Here is a 15,046-nt window from a genome sequence, read left to right on the forward strand (position 1 = left end):
CAGAAATCACCCCTGGCAGGCTGGAGGACCATATGGAATGCCAGGAATCGAACTGGGTCCCTTCTGGTCGGCCGCATGCAAGACAAACACCCTTCCGCTATGCCAGTGTAACAGGCCCCTTTGAATTTAGATTGTTAAAGTTTAGGTCTCTTGATTCTCTTTATCTTTGACTTTGGCTTGGATATTTAGTTCTGTCCTTATTTATTTCCCTGCCAATGGTTCCGAGACCAATTGGCCCCAAGACCCTTTATTCCTATCCTCTTAGTTTTATAGAAAAATGTGAGAATTTGTGGTAAACTAAAATAATCCATGTCCCATGGTTCTATGAAAAAAGGCCAGAGCCCTGATTTAAAAGATAAGAGATAAAAAATACAATAAATTTTTTTAAAAAGGTATATGTATGGGGCCAGCGAGGTGGCGCTAGAGGTAAGGTGTCTGCCTTGCAAGCGCTAGCCAAGGAAGGACTGCGATTTGATCCCCTGGCGTCCCATATGGTCCTCCCAAGCCAGGGGCAATTTCTGAGTGCTTAGCCAGGAGCATCAAATGGGTGTGGCCTGAAAAACCAAAAAAAAAGTTATGTATGACATTTTAATGTTTTTTTTTGTTTGTTGTTTGCTGTTTTGTTTGTTGTTGTTTTTGCATAGGCACAGCAAAATATGAGGAAAATAGAAAGGATAAACCTTTGGCCTATAAACAGGGGGAGCACCTGGCATAAGACCAACTTCAGGGTCTGGGCATACTAAGTTGTCTAACACCAAAGTCTTTCTCTGTGGTCCCAGTAAGAGTTCTTCATAATCACGTTGTTGTGGTCAGGTTTCTATAATTAAGAGGTCCTGGGGGCCGAAGAGATAGTATGGAGGTAAGGCGTTTGCTTTTCATGCAGAAGTTCGGTGGTTTGAATCCTGGCATCCCATTTGGTCCCCCGAGCTTGTCAGGAGCAATTTCTGACCATAGAGCCAGGAGTAAGCCCTGAGCGCTGCTGGGTGTGACCCAAAAACCAAAAAAAAAAAAAAAAAAAAAAAAAAGAGGTTCTGGTTTTTGTACAGATCCTATATTGAAGTCAGGGTAGAACTGAGCGTCTTCTGGCTTAATCTCATCATTATGTGGCAATACAGAGAATCCTGCCCTAAAAGCAAGTTGCTGTTATTACCAAAGTCATCAGAGTGTCGTATGAACCCACTCTGCAACAAGTAGATGCCAGGGCAGCTTTAGGGTCTTCACTGGTAGAAGTCAGATTCCTGGTGCTGGTGTAGAAAACTGCTGTTTCCATAGATGGGATCTAAGGTTCAGGGGTGAATAAACAATGTCAATCTTCTGAAGCTTAAGCCAAGTCACTGTGACAAGTTTTAGGATGTAAGACCCCACAGCAATATAAAATTTTGTGCTCCTGTCCCTGTTAAGATAAGAACTTGTTTGCACATGTAAGATACCCCCCATTTTAATGTGCCTATGCAAAAAGGAACAATGCCACATGGTACTACTACTGGTGCATATGGGGGTAAAAATAACAAGCTAAACAATCCCAATAACCTGGTTCTAACATGAACTCAGAACACTTAGAGAAACTTATCTACTAAAATTTTCTACTAAATAGATCCACAAAAGGAATGGCGAAAACTTCTACTACATATGGAGATAGACAATAAGAGTTATACCTATTAAGGAAATACATCTAAAGAAATATTCAAAGGAGATTACATATCCCCTTTAAGTCTTTTGAAATAATCTGGGGGGTGAGGTGGTAAAATCCGGAATCTGGAGCACAGATTCAGCCTATGATGTGGTCTGTATAGACTAATAAAATGGCTTCCAGCAGTCACGTATCAGGAAATGTCCTCTCTCAATTCTTAGGTTCCAGGTTTCTGAAGGTGTGCTCAGGAGGCCAATGGCCTCCCAGTGATTCTTGGCAAGGTAGGCTGGTGGTACAATTTGAAGTCCTCAGAATACAGTATTTCTTGCCAGTGATGTAGAAGATTACGAGAGCCACCCAAGTGGTGCTCAGGGAGCCTACAGGAATATATCAGGCAATGCCCAGAGACTCAAATGGTACCAGATCCAACTGGCATTCTCCCCTATGCTCAAAATCTTTCAGAAATCAACATGGTTTTCTAACCCCCCCCCCCCCCCGTGTTCCTTCCTCCTTCTTTACATTCCTCCTTCCCTTCTTTGCTCTTATACCTAGTATGTGTCCCTTGCTGCTAGGTGGGCCTCCTTGGTATTTTGTCTTGAGGAGACAAATGGCAAAAGAGAGATTTTCTTAGCACTTCTTGAACAAATGAGGACAAATGTATAATCTCTATCTTGCTAGTCTAGGGTGCTTATCTCAGTTTCTGTGATTACTTGAGTTTTGGGATAAGCGGAGAAACAGTGTTCTTAAAACAGTGTTCTAGGGAGATTGTTAGTTCTTAAACAAATAATGGTTTCCTTTGAATATTTATCCAGAAGAGAGGTTGCTCAATGATATGGTATGAACTAAACATGGTTGAAAAACACAGGGACTTATTTTAACTAATAATGAACCATTTTGAAGACTAGGATATTAAGGGCTTGAATCTAGTCTAAAATTGTGTATTTTTAGGATCATGTTTGGGGAAATTGGTTCAAATTTTGGACCAGAAATAAATGTATGGAGATAAATTGAGAAATGTCAAATTACAGTAAGCACATGAATAGAATTATTTTCAAATTTCAAATAAATGATACAGAATGTAACCCAGTCCTAGAAGCTAGCCTGTTTTGCACAAAGCTATGTGTGAAACAAAGAAAATATTTAGATTGGAGTTTGGTTTTTATATCATTTATTAATTACCACAGTAATGATAGTTGTGACTTGTCAATTTTTATTTTAAGTAAAATATCAGTTGTATTGCAGATTATTTAAATTTATTTTTTGTCTCTCCTGCTCCTGCCCAAAAGCCAATAAATTTATTTCTGATTCCTCCCATGTATTTTCACAATACTTAATTTATATTGTAATTATTGAGTATCAGCCAATGCGAGTATAAGCTGCCACCCCCCCTCCCAGTTTTACCCTAAAAACTGGGAAAACTTAGTGACTCGAGTATAAGCCAAGGTGGAACATGCAGCAGTCACTCGTAAATTTCAAAAATAAAAATATATACCCAAAACAATTACAATAATTGAGGAATCAGTAGGTTAAATGTTTTTCAATATTTATTGCTAAATAAAAACTGTAAACTAGCAACAGTAACTTTAAAACTTTAAAGTGTAGAAAATCGTAGCTTAACAGGTAATCAAGCTAAATCACAAAGGTTAAAATCCTTCAAAACTGGATTCTTCCTCATCATCTATATGTCCAAACAGAGCTTCAGCTATATCTGATGTGAGGATATCAGCATAGGCATTGTCATCATCACTGAGTTTGCAGATAATATCACCACTGCTGTTGGTCTCATACAAAGCGCAGAATAATGTGGGTTAAATAGTTCAGTGGCATACATTTCAGTTCAGCTGCGACTTGTGGACTGAGCTGAAGCACCACTCCCTGCCTCCTCCAGCAGACAACAAAAGACTACTGGAGACTACGTGCATTTGATTTGGTGCACACATACGGGATAAAATAACCTGTATGACCCGAGTATAAACCGAGTTCAGGTTTTTCAGCACAACTTTGTCTAGAAAAACTTGGCTTACAGGTATGTGGTTTGGGGAAGCCCCATGCCGGAGGCCTTCTCCCTAGCCCGGGGAACTCTGGGAGGCTTGGTAGGCCCCCAGCTGTCCTTGTCTTTTTCCCCTGACTCCAGGCCTTTCCTGGGTGCCAGCTCAGATGGCCAGAAGTGGGTTCAGGTGAACTCTTAGGGGTCCTCAGGCTTTCCCCCTTCCTCCGTACTCCAGGGGTGAGGTGCATGGGGAGTAGGTTGGGCAGATTTCTGGCTTCCAGTTTCCCCTTTGATTTTGAAGGCCAGCTCTTGCCAGGTATGGGGCTTGGGAGTCCCCATGCCAGAGGCCTTCTCCCTAGCCTGGGGAGTGCTGGGAGGCTTGGCAGGCCCCCAGTCGTTCCCCTCTTTTTCCCCTGGACTCCAGGCCCTCCCTGGGTGCCAGCTCAGATGGCCTGAAGTGGGTTCAGGTGGATTCTTAGGGGTCCTCAGGCTTCCCTCCTCCTTCCGTACTCCAGGGGGGAGGTGTATGGGGAGGAGGGCGAGCAGACTTCTGGCTTCCGGTTTCCCCTTTAATCTTGAAGACCAGCTCTTGCCAGGTATGGGGTTTGGGAATCCCCATGCCGGAGGCCTTCTCCCTTGCCTGGGGAGTGCTGGGATACTTGGCAGGCCCCCATCCGTCCCTCTCTTTAACCCCTGGACTACAGGCCTTCCTTGGGCTCCAGTCTAGGTGGGCTTTATAAAAGGGTTCATCAGGCTTTCCTCCTACCTCTCCCTACAGTAATGAGAATGCACTCTGGGAGGAGGGTGGGTCGTTCTAGCACTGATTTATGTTGGGACAGTCACTGGAAATTTTTTCTCCTTTGTCTCCTATTGATAGTATTGTATGCATATAGTTTATATATGTATAATATCCATCTTGTATTGTGACCTTGATACTGCCCTTATAAAGCTCATTTCTAATCTTTTACTGCCTCATCCCAACCCTTATTTCCCCTTATTTCCCAGCTCATGACATGAAGCTCACCACATAGAGTGATGAGTGCAGTTAGAGAAATAACTACACTGAAAACTATCATAACAATGTGAATGAGTGAGGGAAATAGAAAGCCTGTCTTGAGTACAGGTGTGGGTGGGGTGGGGAGGAGGGAGATCTGGGAATTTGGTGGTGGGAATCTTGCACTGGTGAAGGGGGGTGTTCTTTACATGACTGTTATCATATAACTACAATCATATTTGTAATCACGGTGTTTAAATAAAGGTAATTTAAAAAAAAAAGAAAAACTTGGCTTATACTTGAGTATATAGGTATGCTTAATTTGTTATCTTCTATGCCTGAGAATGATCTTTTCATGGTTATATAATGTAGTCCCCCAAATCCTTTAACTAATGAGAGCTATAGGCTTCTATGAATAAACCTGCAAAGTTTGAACTAACTTTAATTACTAATTAAAAATTCACCTGAAATAATTATAGCAGACTGCATTCATTCTTTCTGAATTCTTAATTATTCCTGCATTCATTCATCTTCATTGTTAATTCAAGCACTTGTCCTAAGTGATCATTGCAGTTACTCAGCTGTTTAGGGGCTTGAAATTGAGCTAGATGACTTAATGTCTATAATTATTGGCCCTTAGCTAAAAACTTTTGGTAACAGGTGACTATTCCTGGAATATAATATGACTACTTAAAACTTGATTCCTTGGTTTTCTAAATACAAACTTTATTAGTTATTTTCATGTAGTTTTTCAGTGTAATATTAATGTATTTTTGATGTGTAGGAGGAAGTGGTGAAATTGACCCAGAAATGTCTTAATAATGCCATTGAGAGTCCAGGATTGAATGCCAGGCGAATTCCTCCAGAATTGAAGAGTAACATTTTAAAGGCTCAAGTAGAAGCAGTACATAAGGTAAGATACCTTTAATAAAGTCCTGGTGAAATAAAGATCAAGAGATTTAAGAGACCCTGAAGAACAAATGCATGCATGAGTGTTAAACAAGGAGTTACCAAGTGCTTAGAGGCATAGTAGTACTAAGAAATATGCTCAAGCTAGCAAAAGACCTTCTCAAGTCTTCTATTTTAATTAAGGTAAAGAGGGAGCAGTCATGTTAAAAAAAAGAAAGAAAACATTTTTGAAGTTAAAAAAGAGGTTAGATTCTTTTAGAAGTGAGTCCCTAATCTCTGTTACTTCATAACCAGAAATCTAATTGTTTTATGTGCATGCAAATATCAAGTATAATTTTGGGGTCTTTATCTGTCAATTAGTGATTAGAGAATATGCAAAGAAAAGCTTCCTTAGAAAAGCAAATAGCAAGGGGATAGGAGAGATAGTACAGCAGTAGGGTTATTTGCCTTGCTTGCAGCTGATCTAGAAAGACGTGGTTTGAATCCTGGCATACTATATTGTTCCTCATGCCTGTCAGGAGTGATTTCTGAGCAAAAAGCCAGGACTAACCCCTGAGTGCTGCCGGGTGTGACCCCCCCCCCCACCAAAGAAAAAGTAAAAGAAAGGCAAATAGCATAAGAAAAGGCAGGCAAGGAGGATAGCAGGGAACAGCAAAGATAAGTGTCCAATATTGTCAGAGCCTCATCTATCCTGTTTGGCAAGAGGGAATGATGGTTAAAAGGTGATGAATTGGGGCTGGAGCAGTAGGGCATTTCCCTTGCACACAGCTAACCTAGGACAGACTGAGGTTCGATTCCCCTGAATCCCCCATATGGTCCCCCAAGCCAGGAGTGATTTCTAACCACATAGCTAGGAGTAACCCCTGTGCATCACAGGATGTGCCTCCCCTCAAAAAAATAGTGATGAATTGTTGACTTTGATGTTAAAAAGGATCCAGTGGAGAAGAACAAGTCCCCATAACGATTATGGCATCCATACTTTCAAACTATGTTTCCCTTGGCTTGCCTTAACTTTTACACTTAACCTTCATACTAAAACAGAAGGGAAGCTTTTCTCACTAAGTCTTATTGACGACTAAGATTTCAGAATACACCATTAATACTTTGCCTTGCTGTCTAAAAACATAAGCTTTGAAGATTATTGGAAAGACGAGTAATTTTGTTCATGTTTTTACCTATCTTGTCTCACATAAAATAAATAGAAAATATGGCAATAAAAGATTCTAGAATTAGAGATTTTGCATTAGAACTAGATTTCTAATTTACTACCTATAGCTCTATGACCAGAGAAATTCATTTTTCTGATTGTGCTCGCTGTTGTGTGGTTGTGGTGGTGGTTCACATATGTTCACTGGGTCACATTCCTGGCCCATATAATCACATATCATTTAGTCTTGGTGCTCGCCTAAAGTTGCTCCCTGCAGCTGTGTTGATGATTTCTCACAACTGCTGGATGGTATACAGATACACTTTGTTGTGACACTCAGAGTGGATCATCAAGACTGTGTGGTCACATTTCTGTTCAAGTGTTCATGTTTTGTTTTTGGGTTATTGCAACTGGACCCAGGGTAAGGATTTTGGTGGAATTACATTGGAAATTTAAGGGACAATTTTGTGGGTAAAAGCAATGCTACAGATGGTTATTGTAGTGTTGTTTATTTATTGATACTTTTAAGAATCTATCAAACTTACTTTAAAAATATGTATTTTAGGGCCCGGAGAGATAGCACAGCGGTGTTTGTCTTGCAAGCAGCCGATCCAGGACCAAAGGTGGTTGGTTCGAATCCTGGTGTCCCATATGATCCCCCGTGCCTGCCAGGAGCTATTTCTGAGCAGACAGCCAGGAGTAACCCCTGAGCACTGCCGGGTGTGGCCCAAAAACCAAAAAAAAAAAAAAATGTATTTTACTCTATGTCAATTATTTGCTCCTGAATAAAGTTATGGGGGAAATAATCTTTTTAGAAAAAAATTGGGGGTGGTGTGTCTGGAGAGATAGCACAATGATAGGGCTTTTGCCTTGCACGTGGCTGACCTGGGAAGGATTGGGATTTTATTTTTGGCATCCCATATGTTCCCCCAAGCCAGCCAGGAGTGATTCCTGAGTGCAGAGTTAGTAACCCCTAACAGCAGCCAGGTGTGGCCCAAAAATAATAAGAAAAGTTTTTTTGGAGGTTCTGAGGAAGGGAAAGGAAAAAGGATAAGAGAAAGTAGGGGCCAGAGTGATAGTACGACAGGTAAGACGTTTGCCTTACATGCAGTTAACCCCAATTCAATCCCTGGCATCCTTGCAGCCCACTATGAGTGATTCTGAGCTCAGATCTAGGAGTTACCCCTTAGCTCTGCTGGGTGTGGCCCCAAAACAAAAACAAAACAGAACAGAGAGTAGTACCCAAGAGAGCACCAGTACACATCCTAGCACAAAAGTGCATATCTCAAGAGGAGAGATGAGAAATGTGTGTGGGCACTATATACAAGAGCTAAAAACACACATGTATCAATTTCCAGAAAATTTCCTTATTTTGCTTTTAAATTGGTGGTGGGAATGTTGCACTGGTGAAGGGGGGTGTTCTTTATATGACTGTAATCATACAACTACAATCATATTTGTAATCATGGTGTTTAAATAAAGATAATTTTAAAAAATTGCTTTTAAATTATCTCTTGTTGTAGGAGGGGAAAGGATGGCACAATTTAGTTTTAACATAGTTATCTTCTATATTTTAGGAACTTAAAATTAAAACTGTTCTGGTATTAAAATTTCATATATTCTGTTATCTATTGACTAGCATGCCATATTATCTTAAATATTTGAAAGTTGAATCAGAAAGATAATATAGAGATTAAGGTTCATGCCTCACATGTGACCAACACTAGTTTGATCTCAGGCACTGCTTGGGATCAGTGTGTACACCACCACCCAGTACTGTGGGTCTGGTCCTAAAATCCCTAAATAATAATAATCAAGAGGTGTTTACTAAAGTATAGAATTTTTTTCTAAACCCCCCAGCATATGAAATTTTATAATAATACATGAAAGTGAATGTATAGGTAGTTAATTTAGGTGTGGGATAGGATTTTACTAGGTGCAATACTAATTCTTTCATAGGTAAGATATGATTGTTCAGGGGCCAGAGTGATAGTACAGCAAGTAGGTCATTTGCTTTTCACGAGTCTGCCTAGGAGGTTTGATCCCTGATGTTCCATATTCCATATGGTGCCCCAAACCAGGAGTGATTTCTGAGTGTCTAGCCAGGAGTGACCCCCTGAGTGTCACCGGGTGTGATCCAAAAACAAAAAAAAAAAAAGAGAGAGAGAGAGAAGATTGTTCTTTGGTACTGAAGCAAACTGATGCTTCTATTTTTTTTTTTTTCTTTTTGGTTTTTGGGCCACACTCGGCGTTGTTCAGGGGTTACTCCTGGCTGTCTGCTCAGAAATAGCTCCTGGCAGGCACGGGGGACCATATGGGACACCAGGATTCGAACCAACCACCTTTGGTCCTGGATCAGCTGCTTGCAAGGCAAACGCCGCTGTGCTATCTCTCCAGGCCCAATACTTCTATTTTTAATGAAAGCAATGCAAAATTTTGGTTACATTCGTTTCCTTGAGAAAGATTTAATAGCTATTTTTTATGGTTTAATTTTCCTAGGTTATAAGAGAAGATGGCTTATTAAGTCATAATGATGCCAGTCTTCCAGATACTGCCACAAACAGGTACCATTCTGTGTGGAGTTAATTAAAATGATGCTCTTTTCCTCTTAGTTTAGTTTGAAGTCTTCAGTCTTCTTCCCTAATCTTTTGCTACATGGTTTCAGGATACATATATTTATTTCTTTCTAATAAATACCTATATTGATTTCTAAATTTAAGTTAATTTACATGCCTGAATAAGTTTTAGGGGATAATTTCACACATTTTCCAAATATATTTTGCCACAATGACCATCAAAGTACTAATATCTTTTTATCACAGTCCATTGAACCTTCTTCCAGTTATCTATCCCCTTTCACATCTGCTAATCTCAGTTCTGTGTTCTGATATCATAGGTTTGTTTTCATTTGTTTTTTTTCTCTTTTTTTTTTTTTTTTTTTTTTGGTTTTTGGGCCACACCTGGCAGTGCTCAGGGGTTACTCCTGGCTGTCTGCTCAGAAATAGCTCCTGGCAGGCACGGGGGACCATATGGGACACCGGGATTCGAACCAACTACCTTTGGTCCTGGATCGGCTGCTTACAAGGCAAACGCCACTGTGCTATCTCTCCGGGCCCTTTTTCTCATTCTTTTGCTTTTTCTTTATATTCCTCTTATGAGTGAGATTAGCTTACATTTGTCTTTTTTCTTCTGGTTTATTTTATTTAGCTTGACTTCTATTTCTATCCATGTACTTGTAAAAGACTGGATGTCTTATCTTATAGGTATTGGGTGAATAGTTTCTCCCATTCAGTGGGTAGCTCTTGTATCCTAGGTACTGTTTCCTGTGAGATGCAGAAGCTTCTCTGCTTAATATACTCCCAGTCTGTTTATCTCTGCTTCCACTTGTTTGGAGAGTTCTGTTTCCTCCTTGAAGATGCCTTTAGTCTTAATGTCATGAAGTATTTTACCTATGTGTTGTTCTATATATCTTATGGTTCAGGCCTGATATCAAGTCTTTAGTACATTTGGATTTTACCTTTGTGCATGATGTTAGCCGGGAGTCTGAGTTTGCTTTTTAAGTGGCTAACCAGTTGTACCAACACCACTTGTTGAAGAGGCTTTTCTTGCTCCACTTTGAATATCTTACCCCTTTATCAAAAATTAATTGATTGTATATCTGGGGAACATTCTCTGAATAATCTATTCCACTAATCTGAGGATCTGTCTTTATTTCAATATCATGCTGTTTTAATAACTATTGCTTTGTAGTACAGTTTAAAATTAGGGAAAGTAATGCCTCCTATATTCCTTCATCCAGTACCCATAAGATAAGGGGCTAATATCCAAAATATACAAGCCACTGACAGAACTTTACAAGAAAAAGACATCTAATCCCATCAAAAAAATGAGGAGAAGAAATGAACAGACACTTCCTCAAAGAAGAAATACAGGGGCTGGGACGGTGGCACAAGCAGTAAGGTGCCTGCATTGCCCACACTAGCCTAGGACGGACAGTGGTTCGATCCCCCGGCATCCCATATGGTCCCCCAAACCAGGATTGATTTCTGAGCACATAGCCAGGAGTAACCCCTGAGCGTCACAGGGTGTGGCCCAAAAACCAAAAAAAAAAAAAAAAAAATGGAAGAAGAAATACAAATGGCCAAAAGACACATGAAAAAGTATTCCATGTCACTAATCATCAGGGAGATGCAAATCAAAACAACTATGAGGTGCCATCTCACTCCACAGAACTGGCGCATATCACAAAAAACGAGAACAAGCAGGACTGGCAGAGATGTGGAGAGAAGGAAAGAAACTCATTCACTGCTAGTAGGAATGCCGTCTAGTCCAGCCTTTATGAAAAACAATATGGAGAGTCCTCAAAAAAAATGGAAATTGAGCTCCCATATGATCCAGCTATACCACTTCTAGGGATATATCCTAGGAACACAAAAATACAATTCAAAAATCCCTTCCTTGAGGCCGGAAAGATAGCACAATGGCAAGGCACTTGCCTTGTATGAAGAAGGATCGTGATTCGAATACTGGCATCCCATATGGTCCCTGGAGCCAGCCTGGGGTGATTTCTGATCGTAGACCCCTGAGCGCTGCTGGGTATGACCCAAAAACCAAAAAAAAAAAAAAAAATCCCTTCCTCACACCTATATTCATTGCAGCACTATTTATAATAGCCACAATAGCCAGACTTTGGAAACAACCAAGATTCCTTCAACAGATGAATGGCTAATATGGTACATATACACAATGGAATATTATGCAGCCATCAGGAGAAAGTCATGAAATTTTCATATACATTGATGTACATGGAATCTGTTATGCTGAGTGAAATAAGTCAGAGGGAGAGAGATAGACACAAATAGTGCCATTCATCTATGAGTTTTTTTTTTTAAATAATGACATTATTGTAATAAGGCCAGAGACAATAGAGTTAAGGGCCGGAAGGATGGGCTCACAATATGAAGCTCACCACAAAGAGTGGTCAATGTTGTTAGGAAAATAACTACAATAACAACTAGCTTGACAATATTAATGAGTGAGAGAAATAGAATGCCTGTTTCAAATATAGGCAGGTGTGGGAAAGGGGGAGCATTGGTAGTGGGAAGGTTGCACTGGTGAAAAGGGGGTGTTCTGTTTATGACTGACACCCAATTAAAATCATGCTTGTAATTATGGTGCTTAAATAAAGATTTTATAAAAAAAAAAAACAACAACAAAAAAGACTAGATGTCTTTCTTCTTATGACTAACTGGTGTTTTATTTTGTATATGCAACACATTTGGGGGAAAAAATCCACTCACCAAGTGTCATTTCTAAATCTTGGCTACTATACATAACATTGCAGTGAACAAGGATGTGCATATCTCTTTGAATTAGTGTTTTTGTGTTTTTGGATAGATACCTTAGAAATTCCTGGCTTCATATGATGGATCTATTTTTAATATTTTGAGAAATCTTTGTCCTATTTTCTATATAGAGTCTAAATCAATTTACATTTCTTTTTTTTTTTTTTTTTTTTTTTTTTGGTTTTTGGGTCACACCTGGCAGTGCTCAGGGGTTATTCCTGGCTCCAGGCTCAGAAATTGCTCCTGGCAGGCACAGGGGACCATATGGGGCGCCGGGATTCGAACCGATGACCTCCTGCATGAAAGGCAAACGCCTTACCTCCATGCTATCTCTCCGGCCCCCAATTTACATTTCTACCAATAGTGTGAGGGTTCCTTTTTTCTCTACACCTTCTCCAACGTTTCATGTTTCTGGCCTTTTTTAATACACAATATTTCTTACTAATTGTTTTAATTTGTATTTTCCTGATAACGAGCCTTTTTTTTTTTTTTTTTTTTTTTTTTTTTTTTGGTTTATGGGTCACACCCGGTAGTTCTCAGGAGTTACTCCTGGCTCTATGCTCAGAAATCACTCCTGGCAAGCTCGGGGGACCATATGGGATGCCAGGATTTGAACCACCGTTCTTCTGCATGAAAGGCAAATCTCTACCTCCATGCTATGTCTCTGGCCCCTAATGAGCCTTTTTTTTTTTTTTTTTCCTGTACCAGTTGGCATCTGAGATGTCTTATTTGATGAAGTTTCTGTTCAGCTCTTCTACCCACTTTTATGGATTTTTTGTTTGTTTTTGGGTCTCATCCAGCAGTGGTCAGGGGTTATACTGGCTCTTTAGTCAGAAATCTCTCCTGGTGAGATCAGGGACCATGCTGGTGATTGAACTTGCGTCAACTGCATGCAAGGCACTCTCCTTACTGTATTATTTTAGCCCTCTTCTCCCACTTTTTAATAGGGTTATTTGAATATTTATTGTTGAATTTGTGTGATCCTTATATATCTTATATATATATATATATATATATATATATATATATATATATATATATATATATATATATATAAAACCCTTTGTTTTATGATAGTTTTCAGATATATGGTCTTTTTGGTAATTTTTTTTTGAATCACACCTAACAGTGCTCAGTGATTACTTCTAACTTTACTCTCAGGTATCATTCCTACTAGGCTCAGATAACCATATGGGATGCCAGAAATTACACACGGGTGGGCCTACTACGTGCTAGGCAAGCACTCTATCCTCTGTACTATTGTTTGAACCCCAAGATTTTTTATTTCCATTGATTTCTTTGACTATAGCATAAAGAAAACTGTCATTTACTTATTTTATATTTGTGCATCAAATATCAAGTTTTGTCACATTTTATTACAGTAGACTTAGAACAGTTTTTTTAAAAATATTTTTTGTGTTTTAAATCTAATTCTATTGAGCTCCCATCTGATCCAGCTATACCACTCCTAGGGTTATACCCTAAGAACACAAAACTGCACACCTATGTTCATTGTAGCTCTGTTTACAATAGCCAGAATCTGGAAACAACTCAGATGCCTGACAACAGATGAGTGACCAAAGAAACCAGGGTACATATACACAATGGAATACTATGCAGCTGTTTGGAAAAATGAAGTCATGAAAAAGTTCCTGTATGTAGATGAACATGGAAACTATGATACTGAGTGAAATAAGTCAGAGGCAGAGAGAAAGATACAGAATAGTCTCACTCATCTATGGAATTTAAGAAAAATAAAAGACATTATTGTAAAAAAAATACTTAGAGACAATAGAGATAAGGGATGGAAGGACTGGCCCACAATATGAAGCTTACCACAAAGAGTGGTGAGTGCAGTTAGAAAAATAACTACACTAACAACTATCATGACAATGGTAGTGAGTGAGAGAAATAGAATATCTGCCTCAAATACAGGCAGGGGTGGGGCAGGAGGGTGATGGGGGGCATTTGTGGTGGGAAGATTGCACTGGTGAAGGAGGGTGTTCTTTTCTATAGCTGAAACCCACTACAAACATATTTGTAATCATGGTGCTTAAATAAAGATATTGTAAATTAAAAATTCCAATAACATAAAGTTTATTACTTTTTTAATATATACTGTTCATGGGACTGGGAGATAGGGCAGGAGCACATGCCTGGCAGGTGGAGAGACCCTGGTTTGCTTCCTGACAGCACCTGGTCCTCAAGTTTTGCTAGAGAGAGTGACTAGGAGTAATGACCCTGGATCAACAAAGCACTGCTTTGGGGACCCAAAAGGATACATGAATAAATAAATGTATACAGTTCATATAGTTCAAGGCTTTTTTGTACACTGATAATACCACATAATCATGACTACTCGCTACTTTAATAATACTTTCATCACCCAGAAAACAAAGGCCATACCATTTGTACTCTCTTGATTTCTTTTTTCCTCTACAGCCCAAAGCACCCATTAATCCCTTTTCTTCCTCTATTTGGATTTGCCTATTCCAGACAGTCCATATGAATTTAGGAAGCATACAAGTGGCCTTTGGTCTTTATTTAATGTAAGATTTTTAGGTTTTGGGGGCTGGAGAGATAGCGTGGAGGTAAGGCCTTTCATGCAGAAGGCCAGTGGTTCGAATCCCGGCATCCCATATGGTCCCCTGAGCCTGCCAGGAGAGCCAGGAGTAACCCCTGAGCGCTGCCAGATGTGACCCAAAAATTAAAAAAAAAAAAGTATTTTTAGGTTTCATTCATAGAGTAGTACGCATTGATACTTCATTCTCTATGGATGAATAATTTTTTATTTTATAGATGTTACCCTTCCCCCAACTCCCTACCTATGTCACTTGGAGAGGGAAACCCTCCCATAGCTGGGAGGGGTCTGTGGTTGGTAATTTATGGGGTTGCTTCGGGGAAGGGTGAGGCAGAGACTCAGCAGGAAGAAGCAGCATGGAGAGGAGAGACACAAGAGACTGGTTAGCTTAGATGCCACGTGAGAAAAATGCACATGGTGATTAGGGCCTTAATAAAGCTATGAACTTCA

General features: G+C 39.7%; 1 protein-coding gene across 1 annotated transcript in view; it reads left to right on the top strand.

Moving 5' to 3' along the window:
- Positions 1 to 15,046, top strand: part of EPB41L5 (erythrocyte membrane protein band 4.1 like 5) — a 163,459-nt gene that overhangs the window by 122,647 nt on the left and 25,766 nt on the right. Inside the window, exons 19-20 of the mRNA XM_049773146.1 lie at positions 5,399 to 5,527; positions 9,170 to 9,234. Of these exons, the coding sequence (XP_049629103.1) occupies positions 5,399 to 5,527; positions 9,170 to 9,234 (194 nt within the window). The remainder of the gene's footprint in view (positions 1 to 5,398; positions 5,528 to 9,169; positions 9,235 to 15,046) is intronic.

Source organism: Suncus etruscus, chromosome 5, assembly GCF_024139225.1.
Source record: "Suncus etruscus isolate mSunEtr1 chromosome 5, mSunEtr1.pri.cur, whole genome shotgun sequence".
NCBI classification, from domain to species: domain Eukaryota; kingdom Metazoa; phylum Chordata; class Mammalia; order Eulipotyphla; family Soricidae; genus Suncus; species Suncus etruscus.